The 10,178-nt window shown below is 35.2% G+C and overlaps 1 protein-coding gene across 1 annotated transcript; it reads right to left on the bottom strand.

Annotated features, from left to right (window-relative positions):
* Nucleotides 1-1,674: 1,674 nt before the first annotated feature.
* LOC111427768 (uncharacterized) lies at nt 1,675-7,993 on the bottom strand. Its single transcript, XM_023063065.2, has 3 exons — nt 7,153-7,993; nt 2,454-2,922; nt 1,675-2,402 (listed from the first exon to the last, which is right to left on the bottom strand). The coding sequence occupies exons 1-3, from the start codon at nt 7,864-7,866 to the stop codon at nt 1,711-1,713; spliced, it is 1,875 nt and encodes a 624-aa protein (XP_022918833.2). The 5' UTR covers nt 7,867-7,993; the 3' UTR covers nt 1,675-1,710.
* Nucleotides 7,994-10,178: the final 2,185 nt, after the last annotated feature.

Below are 10,178 nucleotides of genomic sequence, written 5' to 3' on the forward strand. Positions count from 1 at the left end.
TTTTGAAAGTATATGTGATTTAATAAATGTAACTTGTTGTAATTAACAAAAAATATAAATATTTCATAAGCATTATTTAATTTTTTTTCTCTTAACAATAGAACTAACACTAAACCTAAATCTAGAAACATTCGTCGCACCGGAGGTCCTCATGAATATGTTTAACTGCTACGTGCAGAACGGAGAAAGATCGGGTGGATTGACCAACACACAATATGGTTTCCACAATGGACACTCAACTGACCACGCCATCCATGATTGACACTTTCCAAAGAGCGCAGAGTCAATCATTTTTCTAGATCCGTTCTTTCATTCTTCAACACAGCGCGATGGGCAGAGATCATCCTCCTGGCTCTTCAACAAGATTTTTTCCGATAGAATCATTATATACGACACCAATGAGGGCCAAAATACTAGGAAGATGACGTATGGGGTGTCCCGTGGCTTTGGAACGTGTTCTATGACGGCATTCTAATAATATTCATGACGAAAAATACTTACATGATAGGATACGCCGATGACCTAGCTGCCGTAGTTCTTGCCAGAGAAATATGAGAACTACAGCTAAAAATCAATGGCACTATGAGACGAATACTTAGCTGGACGAGCAATCGCGGGTTGAAAAATCGCAAAAAACAGAGGCAGCAACGAAATCACCACCGTGACAACGCTAAAGTATCTGTGTGTCTATCGACAGCAGTCACCTTTGTGAAATATATACAGGCGATCTGCAATAAGGCCGCACGAGTAGTTCAATCCCACTCAACCCCTTAAGGACCAGACCCGAGATATCTCGGAACATACTATATGTATTTGAAAAATAATTGGTCCTTAAGAGATTGGAGATGGCAAACGTTGGTGGGACTACGGCATCAAACAGAAAGCTGCTGATGGAAGTCACCCACTCCATATTGCTATACGGCAGTGAGGTTTTGTCAACGGCAGTCGGACTTTCCGTGTGGAGGCACCTGAAAGTGATCCAACACACAGAGGCGGTCTGCGTAGCCAGCGCCTACAGAACCGTCTACGGTTTTAATGATGGCTAGAGTAATCCCAATAGACCTGCTTGCACAAGAGAAAAGACGAAGATGGGATGCCAGGACCAATCCAGAATCGAAGAGGCAGATTGCAAAGCGCACCCGTCAAGCCTGGCAGGAACGATGGGATCAGGACCTAACCCAGTTTCCCACCGGCCACGGGTGAAAAGGTATTAATAATAAATACCTTTATACCATTGGAAAGGTGGATAGCGCAGCATGCTGGTACTTAGACTTCTTTCACTGCCAGAGGTGGATACAGCTAAGGCGGAAGCTAATTGAAAAAGTCGGGCTAATAACACCAGAGACCGTGGAGATCACCATAAACAGCCACGAAACTTCCTGGGGCGCCATTAGTGTGTTTGTGTCCTCAAAACCAAGAAGGCGGAAATGGACGAGATAGATAGCGCGCGCTGCTGTGTAATTGCACAAACGCATCTCTGAAGAGTGGAAGACAGAGGGGGTGCATCCATGAGTTCTGAAGAACCCCCCCTTCCATTGTGGTGAGTTATGGTTAAAAACACATATTTGTAACACATTTATTGGTGCTTCCCTCAGCAGCCAAATCTATTCTTGAGAACAGTCAGAATTAATATTTTCCATAACAAATGTGATAAAGGTATCATAAAAACAAGGATTGTAAGACACATTTTTTTATTAAATTACAAAAATATTATTCTTTTTGAAAAAAATTATTCTTAACAATATAGTTAACACACTGCAAAACTACATTTCTTTCATGCCTTATATCATTCTCCAACAACCCTTCCAATAAAGTTCTTTTCCTCCTTTTAAATTTACGTTGCAAAAATGGCACTGAATTTTCAGGTTTATTCACCTTCTCACATTTATTATTTCTTTTTCTATTTCGTTTTAATTTAACTTTTTTCTCCTCCAATATCTTGGTATTAACTTCATCGTCTTTTCGTTTAATTTTTTCCTCAACAGGAGCTTCGTCATCACTAATACTTCTGATTACCTTAATTGTTTCATTTTCTTTTTTAATTTCTAATTGATTATTTAAAGATTGTTTCTTAATTTCCGTGTCAGATTCATCACTAGAATTATAAGCACCCATCAAAGCTCCTAATGCATTATTTAAAACTATTTTATTAGATTTATCGATTACTTTTTCTTCATCCCATTCAGTATCATCAAAATGTTCTTCCTTTTTTTCAGTGATAATTAACGAGGAAGTTCCTCTAAATGGAAACATTGTCCCATTCCAATCAGATTTATCATCGATTAGAGATTCTTTTTTGGGGTTTTGATTAAGTTTATTTTTTCTTTTTGGGAATTTATTGGGTGTTTTATTATGAAGTATTGTTTGATTATCTTTAAATTTTGAATGTGGAGGTTTTTGTACTAAAAAAAAAATTAATTAGTATATATTTTTGAATTAATATATAAACGTACATCTTGTTTGATTTTTCCTCCCAAATCTATCTTTAGAAACACCGAGTTTTTCGCCTCTTTGCAGTAACTTTTCTTGTTGTAATCTCCGTTTTTCAATGTTTTCTTTTGAGGGATATTTCCGTTTTCTGTCCTCAATCCATTTTTGGATATCTTCAGGTGTTGAAATATTTCTAATTTTGTCGTATAAACCGGTGCTGTGTTGCAGCGCGATGTGTTTGCCAACAATTTTTTCATGTGCTGTAAATGTACATCCGTCTATTTTACAAGTAACATGTTCAGACATGTGCTTTTGATAACTATTTTGGTCGTTAAATTGCCTATCACATGTATCACACGATAATTCGTCAGAATTTGTTTGTTCTTCATAATAATAATCATCTTCGTAATCATAGTCTTCAAATTCTTGTTCATCTGAAAGACAATCATCTTCTGATACTTCTTCGTTTCGTTCGATATCATTACTCCAATCCTATTAACAGAGGCAAGTTATTTCTTTGCTTAATTAATAATTTATATATATATAATTTTTTGAGAATCGAAGAAATAATTCAAAGCTGAACTGTTCAACTAGAAGTTACTGACTCAACATTAATAAACGTGTTATAGCTTAGTGAAAAAATTAAACTGCAACTTACGTTAGTGTATATCCCAGATATTTTTAATGAGCGGCTTTCTTGCAAAAAGAAAAATTTTTGCTTTTTCGCACTTGATTCAACGAAAATGTTTATTAAATAGATTAAGTCCTTAATTGAAATTAATTAATATATAATTAAGTGAATATTATCAATAAGGGACTAACAAAAACTATTTTATAAAACCAATATTTCACTAAATACAAGGTATCGCACGATGATGGTTATTGAAAATATTTGGAGGTGTTTTTAAACATTATTTAAGGCAATATCAAAACAAACTAGTGAATGCTGGAGTTAAATGCCGAATACATGCACATTTGCAGCATTCGAGTCATGAACTCGTCTTTTGTGACGAAAATGAGCAATGACTTCCAGATAAAGGTTAGTTTTGCTTACAAATGTACAATCAACTCTGACAGAAATATTGGGTAATGCTAGGATAGGTCAGTTTTGTTTTGAACCCCTAATTAAAGCGTGAAGGAATGTCGGTTTTTTTTGTACCCCAATTATAGTGTGAAGGAATGTTAGGATAGATCAGTTTTGTTTTGAAACATTAATTATAGCGTGAAGGAATGTCGGTTTTCTTTTGAACGCCAATTATAGCGTGAAGGAATGTCGGTTTTCTTTTGTACCCCAATTATAGCGTGAAGGAATGTCGGTTTTCTTTTGTACCCCAATTATAGCGTGAAGGAATCCCAATTAAAGCGTGAAGGAATGTTAGGATAGGTCAGGTTTGTTTTGAACCCCTAATTAAAGCGTGAAGGAATGTCGGTTTTCTTTTGTACCCCAATTAAAGCGTGAAGGAATGTTAGGATAGGTCAGTTTTGTTTTGAACCCCTAATTAAAGCGTGAAGGAATGTCGGCTTTCTTTTGTACCCCAATTATAGCGTGAAGGAATGTCGGTTTTCTTTTGTACCCCAATTATAGCGTGAAGGAATCCCAATTAAAGCGTGAAGGAATGTTAGGATAGGTCAGTTTTGTTTTGAAACCCTAATTAAAGCGTGAAGGAATGTCGGTTTTCTTTTGTACCCCAATTATAGCGTGAAAGTATTCCAATTAAAGCGTGAAGGAATGTTAGGATAGGTCAGTTTTGTTTTGAACCCCTAATTAAAGCGTGAAGGAATGTCGGTTTTCTTTTGTACCCCAATTATAGCGTGAAGGAATGTCGATTTTCTTTTGTACCCCAATTAAAGCGTGAAAGTATTCCAATTAAAGCGTGAAGGAATGTTAGGATAGGTCAGTTTTGTTTTGAACCCCTAATTAAAGCGTGAAGGAATGTTGGTTTTCTTTTGTACCCCAATTATAGCGTGAAGGAATGTTAGGATAGGTCAGTTTTGTTTTGAACCCCTAATTAAAGCGTGAAGGAATGTCGGTTTTCTTTTGTGCCCCAATTATAGCGTGAAAGTATTCCAATTAAAGCGTGAAGGAATGTTAAGATAGGTCAGGTTTGTTTTGAACCCCTAATTAAAGCGTGGAGGAATGTCGGTTTTCTTTTGTACCCCAATTATAGCGTGAAAGAATCCCAATTAAAGCGTGAAGGAATGTTAGAAAGGTCAGTTTTGTTTTGAAACCCTAATTAAAGCGTGAAGAAATGTCGGTTTTCTTTTGAGCCCCAATTATAGCGTGAAGGAAGTGTGATAATGTTAGGATAGGTCAGTTTTGTTTTCGCCCGTTTCCCGGAAAAAATATTGCTTAAGGTTAGTTTTGTTCCATGTTTTCAGCATTAGCAGTTTTTCAAAAAAGGAGATCATAACATGCAAGCTGCTTGTTTTTTATCTCTTTTAGTTTCGGAGATAACTTATGCAGGCAACGAATTTGGGACACCTGTACATTCACAGAAAATCACAGTTCTTCAAGATGCACTGTTAAGAAAACATTTTTGCAGCTATCGCGATAACTCGAACCCGGTAGTATTCTTGCCTCGCTGCGATGTAATCTGAACTAAATGAGCTGACACCATTCTTGCCATCAGCTCTCATAAAACAACTAGAAGTTGTAAAACTGTGAAGGCACATAAAGCAACATTGTGGTTACTGCAGATCAAATATCGGATCGATGGTAACATAAATACACTGTTGGAAATAATTCACGAGCACACCCTGTATAATCTGAACACGTGTGTCTAGCGCAATGAAATTTGGTATGGATTTATCTTCACGCGTTCAGATCATACAGGGTGTGCTCGTGAATTATTTCCAACAGTGTATTACAAAATGACCTTCAATTATATCCTTACAAGGTTATGATTGCTGAAAAATAAAATGTAGAGATTGATTAATACATAGAAATCGTTGTAATGTAATCCTTAGAGTTATAATTTAAAATTTGGAATTAAAAACTCTAAAATATCAATATTAACTTCTCCATATATTTGTAATAAGCCATGATCGTTGTATATACGTGAAATATTGGTTATTTTGATTCTATTGACATCTGAAAATGAAGAATCAGCTACTGTTTGCCAGTAATAAAAAAATTACATGTGCGTTTATTCTCAGTTTGAATTGAAATGAAATAAAATCAATAATATAATAAAATGGATTATCACCAGCAAAACCCAGCTGTTCTAGCCTCCAGTAGAAAAAAAATAAAGTGTTAGTTAAAATATACATGCCAAAAACAATCAAATTGAGTTATTTTGTACAAACTGTTTATTAATATTTTGACAATTTACATCAAAAAAGTAGATACTATGGATATGTACCAGACTAGAAAGGTACATATTTTACAATAGTTCTTTTTTTTTTTAATACTTGTTCTTGCAAATTGCAGCTACGTTCAAAATCGACCGATAATCTAAAAATTATAACAGTCGTTCCGCTGCAAATTTCTACAAGTGACTTTTAAATGTTTAATCAAGGATTAAGTTGAAATGAAAAAAAAACATAATACAAAAAGACACACATCTAATTTTAAATTATAATAACAGTTTTTTTTAAACAGCAATATTTACAATAACTGGAAAAATAAAATTGTCTTTGTTATTTTATTTTTTTTTTAAAGAAATAAAATAAACTTGAAGAGTTGACTATCAATACTATTATTATAAGTTATGAACAATTTCTTAATAAATTTAAATTTTAGCTGGGGCACCATCGCGCGCATTACTGGCGGCGCTTTAACTGGTTGTCGGCTCGTTGACAGCGAGTTTAACGGATTTTGCGGGTTCGTTATGAACAGCAATATTATTTACAGGGTCAGCGGGCAACGGATTATTATTATTATTCGATCCGCTGCTATTTGAAACCTGTCCATTGCTGTCATTACTGTTAGATTGTGACTCTAATGTTTTGTTTGCCTCGGCCAGGTTTTTGTTTAGATCCTGCAAACAGAACCAACTGATTTTAACAAAAATTCACTTGCAGAAGCCGGGTTTGATTCATTATTCTCTAGCTAGATATGGGATTTTATTCTCCTTTTTCTTATTATTCTTAACTGCTACTGTTTATTTCAATTACTGCAGCAAATTATTTCATTTAAAACAAAATATTCTCCAAACCAATCTTTTAAAGATGTGTCCAAAGCAAATTTAGACATACCAAAAAAATGTATGTCTAAAAACGGATTAAGAAGCGATTTCCTTCAGCAGAGTACCTAGGTTGTGCTCTTACCGCCTCTGGTGAGATTGACAAGGTCCCAGCTTCCACCACATCAATCCAGAGCCCAACCACTCCTCCTCAAACGCTTCATCAACACTTAATGACTATATAGTTTAATTATAAGTTGAATTTAATGATTTAAAAAAGTTATATCTACAGTAATTGAAGAAACAGACACAGTTATTAATGGATTATGATTTTTATATTTGAGTGGTATTAAGTTATCTGACAAACAAAAGTGTTGAGCAAAACTAATTGCGCCTTTTGTGTCTTAGTCACAAAAAAAAAATTAAATTGAAAAATAAATTTTGATTGAAATTAAAAAAGAAATCGGGAAGAATGAAGAAGATAAAAAAATAATGGCTTATAATCAATATTTAATACCTATAATTGAACATCAGCTGTAAAATCAATAGGTGCTGTGATAACAGGCGCGTTGTTTATTCGAGGCTGTTGGATACGAACCTCCTCTGGATGTTCTCCTACATACTCCAACTTTGCAGCATTATACATTCCATTGCAAACATCCCTTTGTTCCCTGAATAGCGTCCAATCTGCCATAGCTTGGCTATTCTTCGCTTTTTTTAATAATTCACTCTTTTTCTCAAACTCTTCTTTAATTTGTTGTGTTACCCAAGGTTTACTTAAATCCAAATCGTTGTTGCTGTGTCTTCTTCGCTTCATTATTCGATCTTTGGGACCTCGTCGCATTTTGTTAGGGGGCATCAAAGGTCTTGGTCCACCCGGACCCTGCCGAAAACCTCTTGGACCAGGACCTCCAGGTCCCATCATTGGTGGTGGCATCATAGGAGGTCTCATCATACCTGGGGGAGGGGGTCTCATTCCAGGAGGTGGTGGTCTCATACCTCGCATTCCAAACGGAGGTCCTGGAGGCCCTCTCGGACCTGGACCACCCATTCCATGTGGTGGTCGCATTCGAAATGGAGGCGGACCTCGAGGACCCGGACCAGGACCCATTGGCGGTCTCATACCCGGCGGAGGCATTCGACCACCCGGAGGATGTGGAAACGGAGGTCGTCCCATCGGTTGGGCCATCAAGGACGGTGGTTGTTGATTTCGCGGGTTCGAACGCCGATGGTGCATTTTTTTGCCTCTAAAACCGTTACCTTTCATACCTCTTTTATTTTGCGGATTATTAACTGCTGCGCCCATTTGCATTGAACTTCTCGGAGGTTACACTTTTATTAGAACCAACTAAATTTTAACTAGATATTTAACGGTGTACTTTTCATCGATTTACTTCTGAAAGCGTGTTCTGTATTTAATGAACATGCGCAAAAAGCTCATTTTTGTCAAATGACATTTAAGGTAACATTCAAAAGTTTGAATTTGGGTACGTTCTAAAACAAAATTTGTATTTTAAAAGAAAGTAACAAACCATTTAAAAATAATTGAATAGATTTTTAAGGTAATTTTTTTTAAAAATAATTATTTACTGTTTTAATTTCATTATGTATTAATATTTTATTTTAGTTTACTTAAAAACTCGTTAGTTACCTATATTAGTGGCATAACAAATTTATATCTTGTCACTTTGACTTTTTAAACATTTCTCGTTAGGCAAAAGATGGCGCTAATTAAAAGTTAATTTCTTATCCGAATTTTATTATGTATTTACTTTTTTGTAACTAGAACTAATACTAGCACTAAAACTAACTAGAACTAGAAACATTTGGGTTTAGCCCGAATTATTTCTAGTCTCGGGTTATTTCTAGTTCTATGTCTGAAGCTATTTCTAGTTTTAGTTTAATAAAAATATGCAACAATCTAGCATTGAATTGCAATTAAAACTAGAACTAACACTCTACTTTGAATTAGAAAGTTTTTTGCGTCTACAGATGCACTGCTAAACAGGACATAATATAATTTATATCATTCATTAATAGGGCAGCAATCTAGCAAAATGACCCAAGTCGTTAAAGATATGATATAATCAAAAGCAACCTATAATTATCCGTGAAAGTTGTGATTAATTAAAATTCAACCAAGAAAAAGTTTCTTTTACTCCACACAACTCTCACGAAATAACAACAAAGTACCTTTTCAAAGGACCTTCCATACAAAAAGACACAGTAGTTCACAAACTTTCTACGTGGAGTGTTTCGCACACAACTATTGCAAAAAGCGCGTGAGAAGTTAATCGATTGTAGGAATCTCAATTAAATTAAATTATAATATCAAATAACCCCAATTTTTTTCTTCCATTGTTGCTGTTTCACTTCTTGTCGGGTCGGAAGTGGAAGTTAAATAGAAACTTTATAGATCTCTTGAGATGTTTAATGTAGATAGAAACTGTGTGAATCTAAGATTTGCTTTACAAGAATAAATAATCAATTAAATAACACCTAGATTATTCACCATGGTTTTTCGTTTCCGGAGTTTATTTTATATTATCTTTTTTTTGTGTCGTACGGAAGTTGATCTTTTTTTATGCGTTTCATGGACCAGAAATCCGTTTTTGTCCTAAAATAAACGCGGTGGAGTGTGACACGAAATTCGGTTTTAATTTTTTACTTTTTTTAGAACAAATTTTACGGTTACAAATGATTTTATAACTGCAAATAATTTGAACACAACACCGGGGGATTTTTTTGTAATTCTTTAGGAATGTACGTCCGTGATTCCATCAACATCTCTCTTATTATACATACAGGAGGGAAATTGTGGATTGCCACTATCTCCACTCACTCATTCTTCCTCTCTTCGCTTGAATGTTGGAGAATTCTTAAGCGGATTCTGCAGTGTAAAACTGGTTCCAACGTCTTCGTAATTACTTCCTCCATTTGACATTCCACCACTCTCGCAATTTTGAAAAATTAATTAAATCGAATGGGTATAAATAATTAGTTTGTTTAAAATGTTTTGTTGATTATTTTCGACGAGTTACGGTGGTTGATTTAACTTCCGTTTTGGAAGCAAAACCCCGTGCGAATGAAACCCTTCCTCTCGCAGTATATATTTATCGTTTTACGTTTCCTATTGGAAATCGTGAGACCTTAATGTCAACACTACCTGTTGTATAATCTGTTACGGAAGTGCAGGAAGTTGTTCCGCCTGGGTGTATAAAGTGCGAAAATGAAGCTTATTTTATTTTACTATTGAATAAAACGTAGTGATAAAATAGAATACAATGACATGATTCCATGCAATCTGGTTCTTAATTAAAACCTCTCTGTCACAACAATTAAATCATGTTTAGAATCTAGAAAGTAAGCAAAAATTGGAGAATTTTGAAATTTATTGAGAAAGTACGTTTACAGTTAATATTCTGGATGATACTCCTTATTCGATTTGGCATAGAGATGAACACACCTTGTATGCATGCTTAAAGAAAATTGCTTCATTCCCTAATAAGGGCCAATCGGAGCTTCAAAGTTGTAGTGCCTCGGCATTGATGTTGATGTCGGAGCATTGCAGCTTCAAGGTTGTACTGCCTCGGTTGCAAACGACCTCGGCTCATTGAACAAAAA

Source organism: Onthophagus taurus, chromosome 6 (assembly GCF_036711975.1).
Source record: "Onthophagus taurus isolate NC chromosome 6, IU_Otau_3.0, whole genome shotgun sequence".
Taxonomy (NCBI): Eukaryota; Metazoa; Arthropoda; class Insecta; order Coleoptera; family Scarabaeidae; genus Onthophagus; species Onthophagus taurus.

Coding starts and splice junctions, on each gene's coding strand:
- LOC111427768 (XM_023063065.2), bottom strand. CDS start 7,866: ATGCAAATGGGCGCAGCAGTTAATAATCCGCAAAATAAAAGAGGTATG. Junction 2,923..7,152: donor TAGGAGAACATCCAGAGGAG/GTTCGTATCCAA, acceptor CTCTGTTAATAG/GATTGGAGTAATGATATCGA. Junction 2,403..2,453: donor GAGGAAAAATCAAACAAGAT/GTACGTTTATAT, acceptor TTTTTTTTTTAG/TACAAAAACCTCCACATTCA.